The sequence below is a fragment of the Magnolia sinica genome, chromosome 15 (genome assembly GCF_029962835.1).
Source record: "Magnolia sinica isolate HGM2019 chromosome 15, MsV1, whole genome shotgun sequence".
NCBI classification, from domain to species: Eukaryota; Viridiplantae; Streptophyta; class Magnoliopsida; order Magnoliales; family Magnoliaceae; genus Magnolia; species Magnolia sinica.
In genome coordinates, this window is record NC_080587.1 from 29,880,449 (window position 1) to 29,907,497 (window position 27,049).

The following is a 27,049-nucleotide window of genomic DNA, read 5'->3' on the forward strand; positions in this document are numbered from 1 at the left end:
GAATGGAGCCATTCATCTGTCCTCTGCCCACCATCAACAAAAATACTAGCCATTGATACCTGTTTCCCCATTGCTGTAATTTATCACCTTAACCTGCTGTTAAATTTGTTGCCAGCAACACTGGATCCATCAGTACAACCCACTTCATCCTTTTTTTTTTCTGCTGCAGCCAGCGTTGTAGAGACCTTCTTCACTGATCCTGGCATTTTAACACATTGGCCGCTATTATGTGTGCTTTTTTGTTTGTAACCATTGCTGCGTACAGATCCAGCATCATGAACCCGTCACTCAATGCTGCCTTGCTGACATACCGTGTTGCTCCTAACCATCCTTGCAGCTTCTCTGTCAGAAGCATGGATACCCATCTCTAACTTGCTGATGCTGAGAACCATCACCATTTCCATTCAGGGGTCCTATCCCATATCCAAACCCAGCTGCATTTCGCATCACCACCATTGTTGACCTCCATTCTTGCTCGAAGCTCTTTCTTGTTGGCAGCATGCATGTGCCCTGTATGGCGCGGACGCGGATTAGCTACTGACAGGTTGAGTAGCAAGACTCGCTACTGAAGTGACGTCACCAAGTTATGTGGGACCCACCATGATGTATGTGTTGTATCCACACTGTCCATCCATTTGGAGAGAGCATTTTAGGACATGATCAAAAGAATGAGGCAGATCTAAAGCTGGAGTGGACCCCACCACAGAAAAGTGGGGGGAGAGTGACGCCCACCATTGAAACCTTCCTAGGTCCACCGTGATGTTTATTTGAGATCCAACCTGTTCATAAGTTAACAAAGACATTAAAGAAGGGAAAAAAGAAAATATCAGCTTGATCGAAAACTTTTGTGGCCCTTGGAAGTTTTTAATGGTCGGTGTCACTCTCTCCACAGTTTTCTGTGGTGAGGTCCACTCGAGATTTGGATCTGATTCATTCTTTGGCTCATGCCCTATAATGATCTCTCAAAATGGATGGATGGTGTGGATACAAAAAATACATCATAGTGGGACTCACGGAACTAGATGAACTTCAGTAGCAAGTGTCGCTACTCAACCTGTCAGTAGCTAAACTTTGTCGGTGTGGCACACCTAGAGCTAGGCAGAATCCGAACCGAAAGCCTAAATCGGTGTGGTTCAAATAAGACCACTTAGATCCGATTGTATATCAGATCGTGGTCAATCTAGACCGATTTAATTCGGTCATGTGCTATATAAGTAATACTTTTTATTTTCATTTTTTTTTACTACCCGAATGAAGCCCTAATCCCTTTCTTATCATTCTCTACCTGAACAGTGCCGTGCCCACCCATCTCTTCTCCTTTCTCTCCCGATCTCGATTTAACCAACTCCAAATTGACTGGATAGACTCAATTCAGTTCAGTTTTCCTGATTGAATCGAACTCGGTTCGGGTCAAGCCAATAAGGATTCGGATCGAATCGAGTTTAAATTAGGTTTCCGAAAAATCGGATCAAGTCAAGTTGGACCCAATCCAATCAGACTTGACTCGATGCCCACCTCTACGCACCTGGTAGCATGCATGTGCACGAGGCAGCAACCACCTCTCCCCACCCCACCCCACCCTCCCCTCGTAGCTACTGCCTCTTTCCCTTATTTAAGGGGGAGATGAGAGGGGTGGCATAGGACACACTAGAGACAAAGGTTGTGCACGTGGCATATGAGGTGTGTGCGCGGTTGATACGTGGTGTGAGTGTTGCGGTATAGAAAAAGGCTTGCTCAGTGTCGTTTCTGTTAGCATAATATCAAGTGAATTAGCTCATCTTCTTTATTTTTCCGTTGATTTGAGCGAAGCGCCGGTTTTTGTGTTTCGACTCCCCAATGCAGCCGTGCAATTGCGTTGCTCGATCTGCAATCATATAAATGGAGCCTGCTATGCTATTCATCTGCACTCAATAGTGGTACTAGAGTAACAATTGACGCGGCTCTGATGAAAGAAATTGAAATTTTTTCTGTTATTCTGCACAAATTACACTTTGCAGGAATATGCAACAAATAAAAAATAATAATAATATAACATTTTTTCCTTTTTGCCTGTATGCCATTGCATAATAATGGCTCGTGGCGACATACTATTTGAACACTGAAGTTTAGGTTTATTTTATTTTACATAAGTTTCTTATTTTGTGAGCATCACCTAAAAGAATTCTTTTATTGGCTTTTCAACTTTAAATATTTCTGGAGACCTTTTCAAATATTGTAACTTGTAAATACATTTTCATCAATATCAAGTAGTTCTTCATCTTTTATTGGTTTAACTATCACTAGTATTGTTTCTGAACCTATTAAGTGGCATAACAGACTAGGACACATAAGAAAAAAATCGTATGATTAGGTTAGAATGAGCCGGGTTACTAGGAACAATGACAAAGATAGAGTTACCCTTTTGTGAGTATTGTATGTCGGGGAATGCAATTAGGTAACTTTTTCCTAAGGCAAATAGATATAATTACCTTTTGCAAATCATACATACTGATATATGCGGTCCTTTGAACATTTGATCTCGAAATGGGTGTCAGTATTTTATAACTTTCATCAATGTCTACTCCCGATATAAAATAACATATTTGATTTCTCAAAAATCAAAAGTGCTTGATTACTTTCAAAATTACAAATTGGAAGTAGAAAACCAGTTAGATAAAAGAATTAAATATTGAGGATAAATAGGAGTGGAGAATACACGTCTAACATCTTCAAATTGGTACAAGTGTTGGTATTGCTAGATGGTATACGATGCCTTACACCCAGTAAATGGTGTAGCCGAAAAAAGAAATAGAACCTTATTAGATATAGTTAGATTCATGATGGCCCACACAAATTTACCTATTAATTTTTTGAGAGATACATACTTCTAGGCACCTACGTATTTTTGAGAGATCCATACTTCCAGCCACCTACGTATTAAACTTAGTTCCTTCCAAAATACCTTTTGAACTATGTACTAGCAGGAAGCCATCGTTAGGTGATTTAGGTCCATAGGGTTCATTAAGTCATGCTTTACTTTCCACTATAAATAAAAGTAAATTGGACAAAAGAACGATAGAGTACATGTTTATCCAGTATCCTATTCACTCGAAAGGGTATGTGATGGTATATGAAAATTAAAGTAGGTGGATTGAAGTTGAGTCTCGAGATGTAAAATTTGTAAATAATATGTATCCCAGTAGAAAGAAGTCCAAGATAGAAATAGAACTTTATAAGACGTTGGATACAGTTCAAGAAAGTGGGATCGATAATCTAAGTAATGATAATCAAGCCATTTTTAAGACTTGTGAAGCCAATGGGAGCACATCAACTAGTGTTCCAAAGTTGCGACACAGTTTGCAAGGAAGAATTTTTAAAAGAAATTTTGAGATAAAAGGTGAATCGTACTCTTACGTCATAGTGGATGAAGATGAACCCTATTCATATCAAGATCCAGCAGTATCTCCATATTCTGAAAATTAGATCAATGCAATAGACGAGGAAATTGATTCAATGATGAAAAATCATGTATGAAAACTAGTTAATCTTCTAGTTGACCATGATGACGCAATTATAAAGAAGTATATATATGTGTGTGTGTGTGTGTGTGCGCGCGCGCGCAAACAGATGGTTTGATTAATAAATACAAAGCTCGCCTAGTGGCAAAGGGCTTCATGCAAGTACAAGGTATCAATTACGAAGAAACTTTCTCCTAAGTGGCTAAATTTACATCGATTCACATGATTTTGGTTATGGTGTACTTATATTTGGAATTATACCATATGGATGTGAAGACAGTATTTTTGTGAATGGAGACTTGCATGAAGATATTTATATACAATAACTTGCATGATATGTTGAAAATGGTCGGACAAACAAGGTCTGTAAACTTTTAAAATCCATTTATGGATTGAAGCAATCATCCATGCAATGACACATGAAATTCCATGAAGCCATCACTTCTTTTGGATTTTGTGAAGAATATTATTGTGTATGCATAGAGCAATTTGAAAGGCACATCCTAAAATTATCCTCATATGTCGATGATATCCTACTAGCTGGTAACAATGTTTTAAGTATTGACAATATTGGTCGATATATCCCGCGATATATCTTGTATCCCACCTGTGTAATACAAAACACACAAGTAGTGGGATATATCCCACATGTTCGATCCGATCAAAATTTTTTTCTATCATTTTTTCTTATATATTATGTTAAATCAATGTCAAATTATTACAAATCCATGATTTTTCATATTGGGAGCTTCGATTTTGAGATTTGGAGATGAGCCGAGTTGCAAAAAAAAAAAAATCGAAAAAAAAAAATCAATTTCTCGCAAATCGATTGCAATCTTTATGTTTAAACATAAAATCAAACATGTATATACCTGATCTAGTGATTCTTCTTTTGCTTTTGAATGTATTATTTGTATTTCCACACATCTTATTACATTTAAAAATTATATGAACATGCTTTGAATATATTTGCATCAATTCAGTTAGATAGTGCATTGACTTCAGCTTTCTGACCACACCTTATCTCGGTCAGAGACTTTCCTTCTTCCTTTAGTGCCTTCACCATCTCTTCCATCACCGTGATTTGAGCCTTCAAACCAATTAAAGTTGAGTCTGACTCATTCAATTTGCTATATGTGATGGAAAATTGTTCTCTAGTAGATGTGATCTCAGTCATTTTTAAGGACACAACAATATGCTCGGCTTGGAGTTTGTTGACCGTTGTCACTGTATCTTGGTATTGATGAACTTGATTTAGAAATTCATAGAGTATAGGCATCTTGACAGATAAGGATTCGTCAGACCAAGAGAGAGTTTGGTGGCAACGAATGAGTAAATCGAGTCTCTCGATCAATCCCAAAGAGATGACGTCAAGAGTCCCTAAGTGAATAAGAACTTGCAAATCCTCCTGAAGCTAATGAAGCTATGATGGAGGCATTGGGGATTCGGCTATCATGGTATTGTTTGTGAAGGCTTGCTTAAAGGAAAATAGTATATCTTTTATCGGAAGAGTTTCCTCAAGCGATGACTGGAGGACACTACAAGTATCAATTAGCACTAGTAAGAGAGAAGAAGTGTCAACCAAAGAAATGTCTACGGGAATAGTTTGGTTGGGAGAAGCTTCAACTGATCGAGAGCTTTCTTCTTCCAATACTTCTATTTTGTCCAAAGTAACTACCCCTTGCTCAATGAGCGATTTAGGATCTACATGCTCGATCGGTCCCAGAGTGAAGCAGACAACGTAGATATCACCAGAATTACAGAAGAAGAAGTTGTGCTAACTAGATCTTGCAGTAATGGTTTAATGGACTCTACAACTCCTTGACCCCGATCATGTGCGAGCGACGAAGTCATTAAGTGTAAAAGGAGACCAAAGGACTCCACGGGTTGATATATTATTACCTCTTCCTGAGTTAGACCCTCTATTTGACTTCTTGACCGACGAATATCACTTGTAGTCTCTTCAGAGTTAGAGATGATAAGTTTTTCTGCAAGAGATTGAGCCTCATCAACCAAAGTAGCCAATGGCTCAACTTGAGGAGTCAAGGTAGTGACAAGTTGTTTCTCAACGGCTAAAAGCTCCCTAATTACTAAGAAAAGAAAAGGGAAGGGTTAGAAAGAATAATGAGAGCAAAAATACTTAAAAGAAAGAAGTATAAATGACATCCACCTAAATCAGACCGAACAACGGTGGTAGAAAATCTATTGACCGCTGGTAAAATTTTAGTAGAATTGATGACCAAAGATAGAGCTTGGTTGGAGCGCAGAAAAGGAGGAGAATTGGGCGATATGGACCGAGAAAGTGATCAAAAGGAAGGTTGAGATCATTCAATATTTTCTTTTCTATCTGTCATTTATTAAATGCCTTGTTAAAGTGAGCATCCTTGTGCCTCTTATATGCTTCATCCATCTCCTAAGAATATTTTAAAGGAGAAATGCCTGGCCAAAACTTGGTTTTATAATGTTTTTCAAAGGTTGTGATAGCCTCAACTGAAGAACAAATACCTGGAGTTTTCGAGGCAGCTCGCCTGTTAATTGTAGACACAGGAAGCTTTATTGGTGCAATGGTAGCAACAGGAAGAGGGGTTGACAGAGGTATAAGCTCTAAGATCTTTCAAATAGTTGGAGGTGTTGTAAATGTTGGAATTGATAAAGTTGTTGACACAACTTCAATTGGATATGCAACTATGGTCTTCTGACACTTCAGTTCAGGAGCAACAAGTTTGACCTTCCTGATTAACGTAAAGGAAGTAAGCTCGACCACCATTATTAGTGCTAGGGAAAAGACAGTTCATGCAGTCGATGTTGTCTTCTTTGATTACGTCTTCATCTGGACTAGAGACATGGTCGACTGAGATGTTGTCGATTTCTTATTCCCTTCAGTTGTTGTTTTCTTCTTTTCGACTATAGGTTTCTCCATTTTTCATGAAGGATGATAAAGTCAATCAATGATAAGTTCATAAGACCCACTGACTAGAGTCCCATAATAGTTTTTCCACTAATGGGGAAAAAGAATGTAATTGTTGGGGACAATTGGTAAAAGAAAGCATTGTGAAAGAAGAGGTTACAATATCCTAATTAATGTGGAGAGTATGGAAGGTACGGACTAAATCAATAATCGACCGATGATGTGGAGGCTGGTTACATGTAAGATGATTAAATGGAGTAAGGAATGTCTTAGGCCAAACCGATTTGGCGAGCAAGAAAATTTGGGTAGTATTGCTCGAATCCGGCCTTGGCATTAACACTTGATTATACTGTGCCATGATATGGAAGGTCTCGACACATCAGATAGCTTTTTGAATTTTGGCATCGGCCAAATCATATTCTTTTGAGAGTAAGGCCAGACTGATTTCTTTATCACTAAATGGATATCTAAGTTGAAAGAAATAAAGAAGCTCATGTAGTCGGCGAAAGAATAAATGAATTTAGAGTAAAAAATATTATGATAGTCATATGAAGTAAAATTCAAATAAGTAAGAATAAAATTGATAAAAGTTGCTCCAAAATACTCATAAAACCACATTTGCACAAGCTAAATGAGTACGTAAGTGTGATGAAAACCCTTGGTAGTGGCTTCAAACATGTTGTGGTACAAGTAGTCGAGCATGAATGAGGCGAGAGCAAGTTGACATCCTTGAGCAAGTGGCTCGGCCAGATGAATGTATTCCTTTGTAATTTGAAGAACGCTTACACAAAGCAAATGTCGGCAAATCCACATCAAAAGGAAAGTTGTGTGCTCTTAGTCATCAACTTCATCCTCGGATTTGCGTTGAAGGTCCATGAAAGTAGAGTAGGCCTTGCTAGTTTTGTTTGTAAGAGTAAAGGGATGCTTGTTGTTCACGGTGAAATTATGATAAACAAGTTCGCCGAAAGGTAAAAGATGGGTGAAGGCACAAATGTCTCTGATTATCGGTCCCATAGAACCACATTCAAAATGAAATGTGTTGGTCGAATGACTCCAGAAAGTTGATGTTGTTGCCAGAAGAGAAGTATTGGTTAGGTGGTTGGGTATTTGAGCAGATAAAGGCTAATGCATTCATGGATTTTGGCTTATTTCCACGTATCGTCATGCTATGCTTCTATACAAGTATACCATTTTGTCCAGTATTTCATCAATTTCAACAATGATCTTGAAGTTTTGAGGCATTAGAAGGATCTATAAATTGATTGGATTGAATAAGTAGAACATCTCTAGGGAGCCCTAGAAAATATGGTTTTATTGGAAGAAGTTGGTCATGAGTGATTTCAGGGTGGAAATCTGGATTTAGTGTAAAAAATGCCTAGTTAGATTTAAGAGTGGCATTGAAAAGAAGATATTCAATGACTACTGAAGATAGAAAATTTAGTTCCTTCATAAAAGCGTCTTGATGGAAAGTTAAAGCAACAGTAGAGGAAGAAGCAGTCTTGATAATAGTGAGAAGATCGAACAAGAGAAGGAATTTGAATGAGAGAAGAAAATGAGGAAAAGGTAAGGAAAAGCCACACTGTCATTTTGTAGATTTTTTATATCGGTCGCAATACGTGCACATTAATTAAAGAATAATTATGACTCTTCGTATAAGATGATTGTATGCCACGCGTCATAAGTCGAGCTCAACATTGAGTTGAGTCGGAACAAGTTAGGGTTGACCCGACTTGACCTGACCTGAACTCAACCCAACTCGGTACCAAGTCCAGCATGCCTGACCCGATCTGAGTTCGAGTCTGGCCTAGACTAATTCGGACCGAGTCCAACCCGGTCATAAATACCAAGTTGGGTCGAGTGCAACAGGTATCCATAGGTTGAAATCACAACTTAAAACCTAAGTGCACTTGCCAGAATTGCAACCTCTCCCTCAGTTATATGACATCTCATATTTGAAACGTCATATATGAGTTTATACACACACATACACACGAGTTGACTTTCAAATCGAGTCGAATCAGAACTGAGTTGGATTTTGGGTAAAGTCGGGTCAAGTTACTGGGTGACCCGAACTTGATTTGAGTTCAATTTGGATGAAGTCTACTTGGTTTAAACTGACTCACCCACTCGGTTTAGATTGAGTCGAGTCTAAACGAGTTGAACGAGTTGAGTTTGCCGAGTCAAGTTGTCTGTACCCAGATCTAGTCGTAAGGACAATTGTGGAAAGGAGGCAACATTGTCTTTCAATTTTTGCCTCGATCAAGTAGATTTAGTGGGGAGATGACATGTGGATGGTCGACCGATTGCGTTAATAGTATCGGTAACCAAATAACATCGTCATCACATTTTTTCCAAAAGGCAACCAACATGGGGGGCAATATTGTACCATTTTTTTTTTTACCATTCCAAGAAGAGTCAATGGGAGGATGACATGTGGCATTACACGGAATATAGGAAATGTATTAAAAGATTTTCTAAGATATTTAAAGCATTTTTATTTTTTCTGCGAAAAATATTGTTGGCATTGATTTGATGCTACACGACACCGGTTCGGTGTTACACGTCATCAAATGGCCGATGAAATAATGCGGCCGAAATGCTTAAGAAGTTTGAAGTGTGGTCAAAAGCAAAAAATGCAATCGAGAGTATTAGAAAGTACTGTCGACAAAAAAGGAACAATCATAAAAGAAAAATGGAACAAAAGAATGATCCAGACGAGAACTCTTCAACTGCCATAACCGTTGACAATAAAGGAAGAAATATCTAAAAGAAAGCTATAACAAATATTTATAAATAGTCAAAAGGTTAGAAGAAAAAAACCCAACCCCAATCGAAAAACAACACACAAACAAATCAAAATAAGTTTATCTTTTATATCAAATTATTTTAGGAGCGATAATTTAGTAGCAATAATTCTTAGCTGTAGTTCTTAGTTATAATCTATGTCTTCAAAAAATTAATCCTAGTAGTTGCCATGATAAACTACCAATTGTGAATTTTTATTTATGTTTGATTATAATTTTATTCTAAAAAGTTCTGTTTTTGTGAAAGACAAAGTATAACACATTTTCGTAAGTTTTTCACCCTTCGATTATCACCCTATTATTATAAAATTTTATGAATGGTTGAGTAGGCCACCTGTCCATACATTGATGTTCGAACCGCTGCATCAATTCTAGCATGCACGCACGCACGCACTGCGCCTGCCCGAAAACAGACAGAGTGCCAACGGGTGGAGATTGTTCACTATTTTGGCAAGCAGCTCCAACGAGCCACACGTGCTGATATACTGAGCCGCAGCATTGGCAAAAACAAGGGGAGCGCATTAAGTGAGAGCCCGGGTCCACTGAGATGGGTGGGACCCCTGACTGTCATGTATTTGACTAAATCTACGCTGTCTATCCTTGCCGAAAGCTCATTTTAGGATATGATCCAAAAAATAAGCAGATCCCAATATCAGGTGGACAATAATACAGGAAACGGTGGTAATCTACCATTAAAAACTTTTAGTGGGCAACAGAAGTTTTGGATCAAGCTGATATTTGTGATTTCTCTTCATCCAGATCTTTATGACCTTATCAGCAGGTTGGATGGCAAATAAACATTCCATTTGGCCCCATGAAGTTTTTAATGGTGGGGATTCAATCACTACTGTTTTCCTGGTATGGTCCACATAAGATTTGGATTTGCTTCAATTTTGGGATCATATCGTAAAATGAGCTTTCAAAACGTCACTTTGAGCCCCACAATAAGGGGGTGAACTACATGGGTAGATCCGGGGTCTCACCTGGTCCACTCCCAAAACAAAGGAAGATAGCTACGAATTTCGCATCAGGTTTTCTGCAAAAAGTATAATAAGTTTCAAGAATCTATTTTTTTCTTTAAAAGTGGAAGAATCTATTATTTTTTAATGAAAGAGTGACGGATTAGGATAGGTTCTTAATTCAACAAATTTAGTCAGTCTCTGCTCGTGTGAGGGGGTCGAGTACGTGTCAGATATTCTTTAAGTCACACTTTAAGGATCTGGTCCGTTCATCCGGTGGGGCGTTGCAAACATACTATGTAATAAATCAAGCTAGCACGTTCATCAAGTGAGCCACACGTTTGGAGTTTTAATGTTGGAATTTCTTTTCTAACTGCCCAATTTTTTCATACCACTTTGACCTTTCTGATTAGAAAGACTAATATTAATTTTGGTCATGTCATCTTTAGAGTATATCCTGCTTGATGAACGGCCCAGATCTATGACATGAGTGGAGCTACGCATGGGTCTCTGACACCTATTCGGCTACTTCAAATGGGCTGACCGGTCACTGAATCACGAGGCTTGCCATTTCGAGCCAACTAACAAGAGAGCGGATAAGGTGAGCCCCAGCCTCACCTACGACCGGGCGGCCCTTACCGTAGGGTTACCGTGGGGCCTACCTTAACATATGTATTATGTATCCACGCCATCCATCCGTTTTTTACGTACTATTTTAGAAAATAATTCCAAAAAATGAAGTAGAGCCAATTATCAGGTGGACTATATCCTAAAAAACAATTGTAATTGACTATCCTACCATTAAAAACTTCTCAGGAACACCTGAATGTTTCCCCGTGTTTATTTACCATTTAATCTGTTGATAAGGTCACACGATCACATATAAAAGGAAAAAATAAATATCATATTGGTCCAAAACTTTTGTGGCCCATTAATGGTCAATCAACGCTGTTTCCTATGGTACAATCCACTTGATAATTGGATTTGCTTAATTTTTTGCATAATACCCTCAAATGATTTGAAAAAAATGGATGTGTGGCGTGAGTACATAATACATACATCAATGTGAGCCCCACAGTAACGCCACGGTAAGGGCCACACATTCATGATTGAGCACCCAATACGCTCTCAACTAAAATGGACGCGGATTACGTACCCCGCCTGTTCGGAGCTCGGGACAGGTGGAGGCTCCAAGGGCCACTGAGGAGCCACTGTGATGTATGGATTTTATCCACACCTTCCATCCATTTTTCTATGTTATTCTAAAATATTGGATAAAAATAAGTCATATTAAATCCTCAAATGGACCACACAGTGGGGAATAAATTCCTACCATTGAAAAATTCTTAAGGACTACGGAAGTTTTGGATCAAGATGATATTTGTTCTTTCACTTCATAGAGTTGCATGTGACCATATCAACGGATCGGATGGAAAATTAACGATACGGTGGATCCTAATAAGGTTTCAATGGTGGGCATCCTTAGCAGCGCTGCTTCGTGTGGTGTGGACCACTTGAACTTTGAATATATCTTATTTTTGGTCTAGTATTTTAAAATAATAATAATAAAAAAAATGAAGGAACGGTGTGGATAAATTTATAAATCACCTGATTCGCTCCCCTCTTACCACGTTCTATCTCTACGTTAGGCTCAACACTAAAATCAGCAACATCTACGACTCAAATGGCTACACGGGAAAACAGGGGATGGAATGCCAACCATGGGTTTGTGCACGGGGCTACCAGGGTCTCTATCTTTCATCTCACCCGTTAATCAGCTGTTACAATACTCTGGCCGGCCACACCGTGTGTACTTAACGGTTTCGGGAGCAAATTTACATTGTTCCCATTGGTGTGGCTCGTATGAGTTTTTAGTCAAGGTTATCATCTACTTCTGCAGTTCAAATAACCGTTCTCACCGGATGGACGGAGCAGATTTCACATAAACAACATGGTGGGCCCCACAGAGCTTTTGTGTAAAACAGGTGGTGGAGACAATTCGGTCCGAACTTCGAAAGTGGCCAGTAACTGTCCACATGAAAGCGCCTTTTGGTGCAGAAGTTTTAGTAGATGGGGTGAGAAGATGATGCCAGTGTCAAGGCAACCAGTGAAGCCTGCCATGGAAATCTCGGCCTTCTCCTACCAGAAATTCGTTCGCTTCACTTTGGAACAAACGCAAAGTCGCATTGATTTGATTCCTCTGCCTTTGCAGGTGAGCTGCGTCCTCCTTCCCCGTCTCCCCCCTCTTTCTCCCACTCGCTTGCAAATGCCTCTCTCTCTCTCTCTCTCTCTCTCTGTCTCTCTCTCTCTCGATATGTATTCTTTTTTTACATTCATAATGATAGCTGAAATGCAGATGAAATGCGTCTATTTCCCGAATTTCATGCCTTTTCACGAAAATTTCTGTGGTTTTATTGGTTGCTTTCTCAAAGACTTGTGTGTTAGAAATGTGGATTCCGTGGATAGAGGCACTCGAATGCATGTGTTTCCTCATTCTTCTTGCCCCATGTAAGGTGTGTGATAAAGTGAAATAGATAATCAGCCACTTCGAGGGGGCTAAATCCTCCAACACATAAGTTCTGGAAAAATACTCTGATGCTTTGCATTAAAAATGAGAATATAAATAGACTCTGACGACCAAACAACACCCGTAATACTTGCTAACTTTAAGCAACTAACAACCCACTACCTCAGCACGTCTCCTACTCATCCCAACAGACTCTGACTACTAACAATATTGCCCAAGACTCGGACTGCTAACAATACTACGCAGACTTATTCAAACATAAAATAAATAGACTAAGCCCACACAAGGCCTTACATAACATAAACCCAATAACCAAATCAGAAGGCCCAGAGGCCCATAACACCCCACATCATTTTCTCGTGATTTTTGGAAGACCAAGTGTTAAAATATTGTGCATTTATTTTCAATGCTTCTATTATAATAAATCAAAGAAGAAACTAATTGCAATAAGATTCCATGTGCCGGATTGAAGTTGCAACCACAAAAGAGAAAAGAATGCAATGACTGTGAGCAAATCTTAACAGTCCTCTATGTTATGAGTATTTCAAAAATACAAAGAAAGGTGTTGGAAAAACAGATATTTCCCTTTTCCATCGCTTTAGATTCAACACTCTAGTCTTAAACTAGAGATGACTTCCCCCCTTCAACACGAGATCTCCCGCTCCAATACCAATTTGATGCAGGACAATTAACCACTTGCCCTAAAAGCTTGAACTGATAGAACATGGCGAATTAATCCCTTTATCTCATAGCCCAGGCCCCAAATCCATGGGTTAGGTCCTCGGCCGAACCCTCCTCGTGAGCCCCAAATCCATGGGATCCATAGGTTCCGCCTCACACGAGCCACCCACCTCACGTGGGCCCCAAATCCATGGGTTCTGCGAGCCACCCACCCCGAGTGTGCCCCTGCATCCTACAGGCCACCCCACTCGAGCCCGGTGTGAAAATGCCCCGCATTACAAGATCTCCGAAATTAGAAAACAATGCTTATTTCCTGACATAGGATCTCTAAAATAAGAAGGCACTTAAGTAAGAAAAATCTATGATTATCCAAATATAGAGATATGAAAGAAAAGGAAATTAGAGATAGGCTAAAAAAAGAAAGTGGGCCCTTTCTTACACACACGTGTGGAGCATGCACGTGTGGGATGTGGGGTGATTGCATCAATTCCCCCCGTCTTGGAAAAACTCGGCTCTGTCGAGTTAATGACAATGTACTCTTCATAGAGCTCTAGGTTGAGGCCCTTGAAATCATCTACTGAGATCCATGTGCTATTGGATCTCTGTTGGCCCTTCCACTTGATGAGAAACTTCTGATACCCTCCCGGTTGTGTGGAAACTATTTGATCATCGAACACATCTTTATGATTTCTTCGAGTTGGCGTGGCACCTTGAGTATTTGAATAGCCTATTCTTCCGTGCTCTCTCGTCTTCATGATTTTCAAGATAAACTGCAAGGTCTTCCATTAAAAATGGGGTTGATCTACATTTTGGGTGGAAGCTTGATTAGATATGCATTATCACCTAGCTTCTTCAAAATATGATAGGGACCTGCCTTTTTGGAGTGGCGCTTGGTATAAGAGCCCGCTGGAAACCTCTCAGGATTATGCCATTCCATGACTCTATCTCCTTCTTGAAATTGTGGAATACGTCATCGAACATCTGCATGCCCCTTGTAATTTTCATTAATAAGGGTGATCCTTTGCCTGATTTCCTCATGTATTTCCTGAATATGCTGTGCAAAAGCTTTGGCGTGCTGACTCAATAGAGTTGCAATAAGAAGTGGGGCTAAATTGATGGGTTGCTGAAGTCGCATATCCTTCTCAATTTCGAAAGGAGAGTCCCGTAGTGCGGTTCACAAAACTATTATAGGCAAACTTAGCTTGTGGTAAAACGATATTCCACGAGCTGATATGATCATCAACCAGACATTGAAGTAGATTTCCAAGATTGCAGTTGATGACTTAACTATGCCCGTCTTTTTGCAGCGGATAAACACTTGAGAAATTTAATTTAGTTCCCATTTTAGACCACAAGGTGCACCAGAAGTAGCTCATAAACTTAACATCACGATCTAATACAATTGTTTTGGGAACACCATGTAGATGAACCATCTCTTTAAAGAAAACATTGGCCATGTCTAAGGCATTTGATGTCTTCTCATAAGGAATGAAATGGGCCATCTTCGAGAACCTGTCAGCCACAACGTAAAAAGAATCATAGTCACGTTGAATTTTAGGCAATCCTAGGATGAAATCTATGCTGATGTCTTCCCTTGAGCATTTGGCACATGTAGTGGAGTATAAAGACCAGTATTTTTCTTGCTACCTTTGCCTTGTTGGCACACTCGACATTGATGAACAAGGATTCCCACATCTTTCTTCAAACCCAGCCAAAAGAAATGGTCCTAAACCAAGGTTGTTGTTTTGTCGATGCTAAAGTGACCACCGCGGCTACCTGAATGAAGTTCTCCTATAACAAGCTCCTGCAAGGAGTTTTTAGGAAGACACAACTTTATATCATAGAATAAGTACCCATTGTGTAGCCTAAATCGTGGATACTCGATGCTTGAACTGGCAGTGAGTGTTGAAAATACTTTCCTAAAGTCATCATCTGCTGCAGAGCCTCTTTTAAGTTCCTCAAACCCAACAGTGGAGACTGATAGGGCAGATAATAGATGTGATTTTAGGTTGAGGGCTCCACTACCTTTTTTTTATAAAAAAAATACTGGCTCGATGTTTTAGGTTGGACGTGAACTCCTAAATATAAGCACTCTACTTAGCATGCTTTGCACTCAACTTCTTCTGAGAATTCAAATAGCACCACCTCGTGATTAGAATAGAGTGCATATTCGCTAGTGGATCTACCTATCGAAATAAATCATAAGTTATAAGAGAGACAATTAGACGAAATTGATTATCTAGGTATGCATCGCAGATTGGTGGGTCACCTAATTTATCTCAGTTTTACTCTGTATGTCAGTTTATGCAATGACCTACCGTCATCATTTTGAAGCAGTCTATCAAAGTCTTCAATATTTAAAAGCTACTCCCAGACAATGTCTTCTCTAAAAAAAGGTCATGGTCCTTTGAATATCAACGGGTTTTATGATGCTTATTGGGCTGGTTCTTCCTTTAATCAACGCTCTACTATATGATATTGTACATTTGTAGGAGGAAATCTGGTTAGTTGGAAAAGTAAAAAAGCAATCCATTGTCATCTGTTTCTTTACTGAAGCGGAATATCGTGCAATGACTCGTGTAGTTTATGAATCCCTATGGGTGAAAGCCATTCTTTAGTATATGTGCTTTATGACATTTTCTCTAATTCCACTACATTACGATAATCAAGAATCTATACACATCACGTCCAACTCAGTTTTCCATGAACATACAAAGCACATTGAAGTAGCCGCTTCATTCTGGAGAAATTACATGCTAATCTTCTTCCAACTCCCTTTATTCATTCACAAGACCAATTAACAAATTTCTTCACTAAAGCCACATCATCAGTGCTTCTCAAGACTATTAGCATCAAACTTGGCATGGATGATATCCATGCACCAAATTGAGGGGGAGTGTTAATGTACACAGTTTCTTGTATTCCTGTGGTACACTATATCCTGCAGTGCACTATAACTTTTGTGTACTCTCATTGTGCACCTGTCCTTTTTGGGTCTTTTTTGTTTTTATCTCGTGTTAAACATAATTAGGCTAGGAGTCTTATTGTGATTATGTTTGGATTCCTCTTTATCTTATATTGTAACCTAATTTGCTATTAACAAAACGCTAGGAGTAAGGGAGGTGAAATGGATTCTCCCCTCTCTCATGTTCTCCTCTCTCTCTCTCTCTCTCTCTCTCTCTCTCTCTCTCTCTCCTTCCATCATAATCTCCTTCCTCTTCTTCCATCGTATTTTCACAACCCATATGGGCCGATACAGGGCTGATATCGATTGCAATGCCTATATTGTATTGTTTTTTGGCCAGGCCAATATGCCTGCTGATACTAATATTTAGAACTGTGAGTAAAACTTCATTCCTCCACTAGTGGAAGCCTTTTCATGGCGGACTATAGCATGCAAAAGATTCTCTTGATAACCTCGGCTGAAAGAATTAGTCTTTCCCATATATATAATGTTTTGGAAAGCGTGGATGATCATCTTTTTCTGTTATGACAAGGCTAGAGAAATGTGGAGCCACTTATTTCACCTTTTTGTTATTCATTAGGTACTCAATTGGAAGGTTGATGAGGCTTTTAGGGGTTGGGAAATTGGTGCTTTTCAGGTTCGAGGCCAAATTTTTTGGCAAATGGTGGTGCTTTTGTTGCATTGGGCATTTAGAAATAGCGGTCGATAATTCCAATGTTGTTGGATAGCATATGCGATCGTGTGTGATTGCATATGTCTGTGCCTGTGCGAATATGCGATCGCACATTTTTTTAAAACCCTTTAAAAAAAATTAAAAAAAAAAAATAAAAAAAAGGGGATAAATTAAGAAAAAAAATGAATAAATTATTATATGTCATTGGCCCTTGAAATACATTTAATTTAAGTAAAATAAAACCAATTACATAATGAATTAAATATTAAGTCATCATTCATCAACAATTCTACATTATACTATATAGTTAACTTAACATTTAACAAATATGAAATATCAACATTCAACATTCAACACTACATATACATCAACAATCAACATCAACACACTTAGTAAACAAAATGAAGAAGTTATTTATTTATTATTCATCTGATCATATACTGTATACATTGATCTAGTTGCCATTGTGGCATATCACCACCAGGTCTACCACCACCACCACCATCATCATCATCATTCGAGTCATCTCCTTCTTTCACATACACTTACTTCATCAACATCCAATGGTGGATGATCTTCAGCTTGATTATCATTATCACCATTTCTTTCTTCCATCTCTTCAATCTCTTCAATGGGATGATGGCTACTACTCACCCCCCGGCTCCCCCCATCCTTCGGCTTCGAGTGGTACTACCTTCACCAGGTGTCGATCCGTATGCGGCATCTTCAACTTGTGCCCATGTCAGGTCCTCTCCAGCAAATATCGGATCCTTTGTCTCTACGAGCCACTCGTTATCTGTTTCCAACTCATCTAAGCAGATAGGGTCAAAGAAACCGAGCTTTTCTTTCCTAGTTTGGAATCGTTCTCGCAATTTTTTATTGTATTGAACGAAAACCAAGTCGTTGAGCTTTTTTTGCTTAAGGCGATTCATTTTCTTGGTATGAATCTACAAGAAAGAAAGAGCATTTAACATTAACTATTTAGGTAATTAATTTAGCTTAGGCTTTATACTAAAAAATTGAATTTTACAATTACTAAACAGTCTAAACTTACCGCCTCGAACGTGATCCAATTGCGCTCACAGCCACTGGCAGAATGCATGAGTCCAAGAATTCTCATAGCCAGCTTCTTTAGAGCTAGATCCTTTCTGTTTGGGTCCACTCCATAGGTAGCCCACTAGTCAGTTGAGAAAAACAATTTAAGTAAGTTAGAGACACTTTGTAGAAAAACTATTTGTAAGACACTAAGACTAACATTCATGGTAGTACTTATGGGGTAATTTTATTGTCCGATGCCTTATTATGATATCCCTTAAGAATATCCCATCACTTTTTGTATAGAAGTGTAGCAAAGTTGAGATCTTGTCCTGTTCTCCTCTATTTGGAATCATTATTTCCAAGACATCAATAAATCTAACCATATGTATAGTTAGTGCTTCTGCTGGATCAACAGAAGCAAATAAACAGGTTGGGTTGAGGATGTAAGCAGCCGAATACAATGGAGATGACATTTGGCTGCCCCATTTTCTATCTATAATATTTAAAATTGGCTTGTAATCACGGTCTCTATAGTTGAAATGGTCCATGATTTTATTTTTCGCCCTTTTCATTGGATCATATATGTAGCCCGTTGCAGGCTTCTCATCCCCGTCCACCAATCGTAACACAGTGACTAAGGGCTCGGATGCTTTTAGTGCCTTTACCACTTGTGTCCAAAAACTTTGAGAAAGGATTGTTTGTTAAACTTGTTTCCCTTCAGCCTTCTTTGACCAAGGCCCACCTGTAAAATCGGCCAACACTACAAAGCTTCTAAGTTCTGATTTTTTTGCATGTAATCTTTGTAGTGTTAAAAAGGCTGTAGCAAAATGAGTGACTGCTGGAAGTAGCAAGTTACTCCCAATGTGTTTTCTCATTCGACTGAGAAGAAGGGCGTGTTTGTACATAAAGACCGTGATTCTTCTAGCCCTTTCAATCACACTTATAAATAACCTACCTATATCTTCTAACCAAGGTATCCCGTATCGGTATCAGTTGGCGTAACGGTGCCCTTTGATACCGATACGGATATGGGGGTGTAACGGCGATACGAAGGCGTAACGGCCCGTAACGGTGCAAAATTTTTTTTTTTGCCAAAAAATTATGAAAAAATATGGATTAAATCCGGAATATTCTAAGCATTCCAAATATGTATTCATTATAAATTGGAACATGTTTATGGTGGTGTAACGGTCCACTCTTTAGTCAGAAGTTGTATCGATTTGCCTGATGAATTTATGAACCTGACAACATAGTATTGGCTATAGATCTTTTATATTTAATTATTTAACTATATAATATCAATATAAATTAATTAGAATGAATCTAATATCAAAATATCTCATATTTGTAGGTATTGGTATATTACATACCTTGTGACTTGTGTACGTTTTATTTCAATATACAATCTAGGGACTTTTATATCCAATTATGTAATTCATATATCTAACAAGTTAATATACTTCACAATAAATCTTAAGAAAAAAATTGAAATTATATTCAAGTAAATAGTGTTGTTGATTTAGAGCTGATTTGGTGGACCATTCAATACCCCAAATCAACGTTAAATTCATGCAATCTATTGGCACTTATCTCACTAATGGATTGGTGGATATTTATTGAACACTGAAGAATGAAAAATATCAAATGATCATATTTCAAAAAAACAAGTGTTTGCAAATTAACGGTGAAAATCATTTCAACAATTTAATTTTGGAATTGTGACTTGGCAACAATAATGCCATAATTTAATTTATTAATTTTGAGTTAATGTATGCCTCATGGACAATTTTTACGGCCATGTACATAGGGCCCACCATGATGTATGTATTGTATATCAATGGCATCCATCTGTTTTATCAAATCATTTTAAGGCATGGTCCAAAAATGAGGTAGATCCAGATCTAAGGTGGACCACTAGTGGGTGAGGCCTTGAAATTGGGGTCCACCTTGATGTATTTGTATATCTGTGCCGTCAATCTATTTTGCCAACTCATGTTAAATCATGATCCAAAAAATAAGGCAGATTTAAATCTTAGGTGGACCACGAGTGAATGATGCCCTGAATATAGGACCCACCTTTATGCATTTGTTGTATATCCATGCTGTCCATCCTTTTTGCCAACTCATTTTAGGGCATGGTCCAAAATATGAGGCAAATCCAAATCTTTGGTGGACCACACAATAGGGATTGAATTCCCACAATTAAAACTTATATTATTATTATTATTATTAGTAGGACCCACCTTGATGCATTTGTTGTATATCCATGCTGTCCATCCTTTTTGCCAACTCATTTTAGGGCATGGTCCAAAAAATGAGGCAAATCCAAATCTTTGGTGGACCACACAATAGGGATTGAATTCCCACAATTAAAACTTATATTATTATTATTATTATTATTATTTGTTAATATTATTTTTTAAGTTGCAACTTATGTTTTCCTTGATCTAGGTCCATGCAACCTTATCAACAGTTTCGATGGTAAATAAACATTACAGTGGGCCATAATAAGTTTTTAACAGTGGGCATTCAATCTTACTGTGCGGTCCACTTGAGATCTAGATCTGCTTCATTTTAGGGACCATGCCTTGAAAAAATCAAGAAAAACTGATGGGTGGCATGGATATATAATATAACACATAAATCAAGGTGGGCCACATGAACAAAAACAATGTAAGTGCACGATGGACATTAAATTCTACTGTGCGGTCCACTTGAGATTTGGATCTGCTTCCTTTTAGGGACCATGCCATGAAATGATCAGGAAAAACTAATGGGTGGCATGGATATATAATACAACACATAAATTAAGGTGGGCTGCATGCACTAAAATAGTGCAAGTGCACTAAGTGGCATGTGCCGCAGACTACCCGATAAAATAAGGTGCCACGCCCCCCATTCATTTTTTTTGAGACTGCGAGAGAGGGAGAGAGAAATGAGAGGGGAAAAAAATGAGAGGGAAAGAAAGGGAAAAAGAGAGAGAAGGAGAAAACGAGAGGGAAAAAGAGAGATGGTGGAGAGGGAGTTGCACCAGAGGGGAAAGAAGAAGAAGAAGTAGGAGGAGAAGCTGCAGCGTGCCACGAGAAGCTGTAGCGCGTCGCGAGGAACTCCAGCAGTGCTGCAATGAGTTGTAGCAGCGCCACGGAGAAGAAGAAGAAGAAGAAGAAGAAGAGGAAGCGAGAATAAGGTTATTATTATTATTTTTTTTGTTTTTTCTTTTAGGGTTATTGCCCATAACAGTTGTTACGTGCTCGTAACGGTCGTTACGGCCCCCTCGTAATGGCCGTTTCGGTTCCGTTTCTGCACCTCTCTGTTTCAGCCCCGTATCGTGTAACGGTAACCGCCGTTACCATTACGTATCGGCCGTTACGGCCGATACGTAATTGATTTGGGATACCCTGCTTCTAACATAAGATCAACACAATGGGCCGCACAAGGGGTCCAAAATAAATAACGCCTCTTCTCCATAAGAAAACGTCTGACCATTACATAAGAGACTGCGTTGTTTGTAATTACTTGTATAACATATTCCTCACCTATTCCCTCAACTACACTATCTAGTAATCTAAACAAGTATTCTCATGTGTGTGGATGGCCCGATGCATCCACAGACTTCAAGAACATTGTCCTGGCTGGACAATTTACCAAAAAGTTAATGAGACCGACCGGATCTATCGGTCCATCCATCGGCCATTAGTGAACACCCATATGTTTTCCGTGATTCCTTATATTCAGTTATGAAGGATTGTGTATATTCAACTTCAGTTTTCAGGCATGTCTCCCTCATTTCATGATATGAAGGAGGTCTAAGCCCAGGTCCAAATTGACCTATAGCCTTAACCATTACTTTCAAGCTTCTCGATTTAATGACGTTGAAAGCAATGCTGGTTTGGTAAAACCACTTGACAATATATTGAATAGTGATTTTTCTATCTTTTTGTTTATACTGGTTCTCTAAAATTGTTTGAGCTGGCCCTTTGCCTCTACCCCTTTAGTCGATCACATCCTCGGGGTGTGGTCTACATCATCTATCCATGGGGCCATGCCCTCGGGCTCTTTTCGAGACCGTTGGTTATACTTGTGGTCTAGACCGGCCTGTCGAAATAGGGGGAGTGGGACTAGCTTCATTTTCATTAATTACGTTTATATCTTCATATACATCTTGTTCCAAATATTCCTCTTGACGTAGAGCACTATCGCATCTCTTTCTTGACTGTTTTTTCATATACTCCATGATCTCCCTTAAGATTTCTGGAGTAATTTTGTCGCATTCTTTGCATTTGACCCCGGTAAATGCGCAAGGTGTTGCTTGTGTCTTGCAATGCCACTGGAACTCACATACCCACATAACTCGCATAATATGTGAGTTTTTTCCGTAACACTATGGTAGTGCCCATACTTCCAACTCGTGTCATTCGACTTGGGTTTCAAAGAGGAAGATTGGGAAGAAGACATTATATTGGTGGTGTGTGTATTGATTGCTAGTAGCCTAGTACTAAAAAGTAATTAGAAAGTAAACTAAAAAGTAAAAACTAAAGTAAAGTAAGAGACTAAGAGCAAAGTGACTAAAGACTTTAAAGAGATGGGACTTGGGAGAGGGAGAGAGAGGGAGAGGAAGAGAGAGAGGGAGAGAGATTGAGAGTTACACACACACACACTTACACACTTACACTAGTAGTAGACTAGTAGTAGTCTAGTAGAAACTATAAAGGGGGAGGGAAAAGAGAGAGAGAGAGAGAGAGAGAGAGAGAGAGAGAGAGAGAGAGAGAGAGAGAGAGAGAGAGAGTTGAGTTACACTTGTAGAAAGGGAGAAGAAGAGGGAAAAGAAAAGGAGAGAGAGAGAGAGAGTTGAGTTGCACTTGTAGACTTGTAGAAAAGAGAGGGGAGAGAGAGAGATTTACACACAAACAAAATTACAATTACAAATTTAAAAAGAAGTTCCAAATTCTTTAATCTTCACTTCTTGTCTAAGTTATCTTCTCTTCACTTTTGCCTTGAGTCCTTGACCTTTGACTCGAGTCTTGATCTTGATTCTAGAATTATGTAGATCGTAGACTTGTAAAGTTGTGTTGTTGTAAGTTGTAAGTTGTAACACTAAGTCACTAACACAACACTAACTTGTAACTTGTAACTTGTAACTTGTAACAAAGTAACAAACAAACTAAAAAAAAATGTTAGAAGTTGTTAGAAAACTTAGAACTTGGATATTATGAAACTTTAGGAGAGAATGAGATAGAAAGAGAGATAGATAATAGATTAGAAAGTAGAAAGAGAGAGTGGTCGGTGTGTTGTGTGAATATTTATAACTTGGAAAAATTAGAAACTAGAAAGAGAGTTCAATTCGATGGATGGAGAGCTTGGTTTTCTTGTAATGTCTCTTGGATCTTGATTCTTGAATCCTTGTGGATGTATGTATTTGTCCCTTGATTGAAACTTCAATCTCAATCTTGATTCTTGAAAGAAATATGGATGGAGGAGTGGAGCTTGAGGCTTGGAATTGTATAAGAGTGAGTGTTAGAGAGTAAAATAGAGATAGAGAGAGAGTTTGAGCTTTGAGTGCATATAGGAGTGCTTAGAATCCCTTTTTATAGAGAAAAAAAATCAAGATTAAAAAAAAAATAATTCCAACGGTCAGAAAACGGGGCAACTATGTGATCGCATATGCTGTATGCGATCGCATACATTGCATATGCAATTGCATATCATGGTACATGTGGCATATGCGTTCGCATATGTGCAGTGATCGCATATGTGATCAGTGCACATATGTGCACATATGCGAATGTGCGATCACACATTACAACACTGGATAATTCTAGAAATGAAGCCATGGAATGCATGGAAGATTCCACCACTAACTTCATTATTCAATGAGCTTTGGAGATGAGTTTAGTGGGGGGTGGCTGTTTCCAATGTTAGTAAGGATTGGAAGGTCATGATGGATTTCACGAGAAAGGACCTAACTAAAGCCCAAGTGGGCTTCCCCTCTCATTGGTCATTGGAATCTCAATTTTGCAGCAGTTCTGGTTGGCTTTTGTGCACTTCAAAGCCAATCAATTACCCATTTAAGCCAGGTTTCACACTACTTTGCAAATGATCAACACAACATGGGTACTTAGGAACAAATATGTTTAAATGCATCTGGGGAGGTTATACTTAAATGCATTGTATGGCTAGATCCATGTAATCCTTTATGGATATTGTATCACTATTCGGGCCTGTGCATGTGGTTAAGACAATGATACAAGAGACATCGGGCTTAAGGTTCCTTGTCCATGAGAATTCTGATCACAACCAATCATGTATTTGGGCAGTAAACATGTGAGGATATCATGGTACTGGATAACTGCATTAGCAAATGTTGGCTTTGTCTCAGGCAATTTGGGTTGGATACCTCAGTGCATGAGCAGGCACAACATGAGTAGTTGGCACATCGAATAGGGGATCATTCACAATGAAGGAATGCTCATACATTCCCATGTGCCTTGTCTACAGGTCCTTTGACCTTGGGGCTAGATGTAGAGAATTTGTAATTTTCTGACGTGGCTCTGACGTGTGTTGTCATTCTTGCAAGCTGGGATGACATTCACATTTAATTGGGTCACTAGAAGAGAAACATGTAGTCTTGTGTGAGCCCAATAAGGAGTCTATGATTGTCTCTTAAAAAGATTGTTGGCCACTAGTAGTGTTTCAAATAGTGCTCGTAGCGTGCGTTACATAGCGTAGCACTTTGTAGCGTATTAAATAGCCTAAATCCTCCGTGGCGTATGCTATAGGGGTAGCATGTAACATTGCTACAATGTGTGTGTGTGTGCACGCGTGCGTGCGTGCATGCGTGCGTGCATGTGTATTAATTTTATTTTTATTATTTTTTAACGTTTTCTTTGTATTTAATGTTGAGGAATGTAACAATTGTATTGTATTTAATACTTTTAACCTATGGGATTTTTATTTCTTTTCATACTTGTGGTTTCAATTAGACATTATTAATTAAAGTGGTTTTCTTAGAAAGTTGTTGATGCAATAATTATTTGATTTGGTTTATATATGTGGACTGACTTTTGATAAATGATAATTAATAATTTGTTTGAACATGCTTATACTTGAAAAAAAAATAAATCTTTTAGGCATTTTATATATTTTTCCTTTTTTTAAAAATACTATTTATCATATTTTCCTATTTTTAAATTAAAAAATAGAAGTATCGTGTAGCATATGCTACACGCTATAGAGGGCCGAGCACTTTGCAACACACTACCACTATTTAAAATGCTGGTCACTAGGGAAGATCACTTGGATTGATATGCCCAGTTAGTCATGAGCTCATGCAGTCTTTCGGGTCCAAAAGATCTTCATTAAAATGATTTTCATAAAAGAAAACATGTGCTTTTATGGGTTTGAGTCTATTTCCTTTTGGTAGTGGCCTGTCACTTATCCAATGGTGGATCTTCAAGATCATCAAGTGGGGTCTGTGTTTGGGGCCTGAGCCCACATGATGGTTGGGTGATGATGATGTGTTTATGGATGAAGTGCTAAGGGATAGAGTTCATGTGCGGACACCTCCTATGTGCAAGTGGCTGTTGATGGCCCACACACATGTGCTAAATAGGAGACTCATGAGAATGCTATATATATGCCCGAGGGTGTTACATCCAAACATAGTGGACATTCTCTCTTCTCTCTCTTTACTCTCCTCACCTAGGTTTTCTAAGAGGGTGTGGATGACTAGGGTACTAGGGGTGTGAGAACTTTGGAGGTTGTCGCTCCCATTGGGGTTGTGGCCTCTCCTCCTCTCCTTCGCCACAGGAGGCATTCTTTCATCTTTCCCTTTGTGTTAAATCTGAAAATTTATGTTTATGTGCATGTCTTGCTTGGAATTGATTGCATCCGATCCTACATGCATGGAGTGTATGGTTTTATCGAAGAACTTTCCCAACAATTCCTTGATAATCCAAGTCGAGGGGATTTGGAGCATTTCCTCTTCTTTTCATATATGTTTTCTTGTTTGGAGAGGCAAAGTAGGTTGTTGATTCTTTAACTAGAGCTAGAGTAGCAAAAGGGTTAATTGTTGGCAATGACTCTTTGCCTCACCATTGGAGTTGGATTCTCTTTCATTTATTCATAAAATTCACTTACATATCATAGAAAAAGAAGAAGCCGTAGCTCCTTTTTTTAAAGGAACTCAGTAGCCACACCATGAATTTATATATATATATATATATATATATATATATATATATTTCACTGATGCACTGAAGCTTGAGGTTCATCATATGGTATGAGACTTCCAATGGGTTTGCTGTGTTGTTTTATTAGGAGAAATACAAATGCATGAAGGCTGTAGACCAAAAAACCATGCTTCAGACATTGTCATTTCAAGCTCCGAAGATTAGAATGCTCCGCAGTTTGACCATCGAAGGGGGTCAATCAATGCAGGTTACAATCACTAGTAATTTGGTTCTCTACCATTTTCTTTTGTGTGCATCTTGACCTTTAATTTCTTCAGTATATTCAATGTTCTAGTGTGCCTTCTTATAGCTTTTCAAAAAAAGAAAAAAAGGAACAAACTATTCAATTTGCTCAGTTGCATTCAAGATTTTCATCACTTGTGATCTTTTAAATGCTTGATTTAAATGCCTATCTTGATTCTAGGAGTTTCCCTATTTATGTTTATTTAAATATTTGCTTTCTTGTAGTAGTTACTCTCTTCGAGTTTCTAAGATCATAATGCTATTTTCTAGAGGTATTGAGTTGAGATTATTTTCTATTGGCTCCACATTATATTGTCATCATACATTTTTGTTGACTTTAACCCAGTCAGCTGTAAATTGCATATACTTGGCTCTTGGTAAATTAGCGTACCTCAATTTGCATGTGAACAATGATAAAAGTCTGGAAGGCCACCAGGAAAATGATGTCGCAAGTTTAAGGAAATCAGATACGAAGGCATAGGAATCATGCCTGGATCTGGATGGCTAGATCGAGGTTACTTAAACC

General features: G+C 38.6%; 1 protein-coding gene across 5 annotated transcripts in view; it reads left to right on the forward strand.

The window, feature by feature from the left end:
• Positions 1 to 12,029: 12,029 nt before the first annotated feature.
• LOC131226777 (phytochromobilin:ferredoxin oxidoreductase, chloroplastic) overlaps positions 12,030 to 27,049 on the forward strand; it is a 42,277-nt gene continuing 27,257 nt past the window's right edge. For 3 of the 5 annotated variants that reach the window (XM_058222500.1, XM_058222502.1, XM_058222503.1), the window contains exons 1-2: positions 12,170 to 12,380; positions 26,369 to 26,488. In XM_058222500.1, coding sequence (XP_058078483.1) covers positions 12,252 to 12,380; positions 26,369 to 26,488 — 249 coding nt within the window. In that variant the 5' untranslated portion in view covers positions 12,170 to 12,251. Of the gene's footprint in view, positions 12,381 to 26,368; positions 26,489 to 27,049 lie in introns of all 5 variants that reach the window. The other 2 variants (XM_058222501.1, XM_058222504.1) reach the window with 2 other exon arrangements.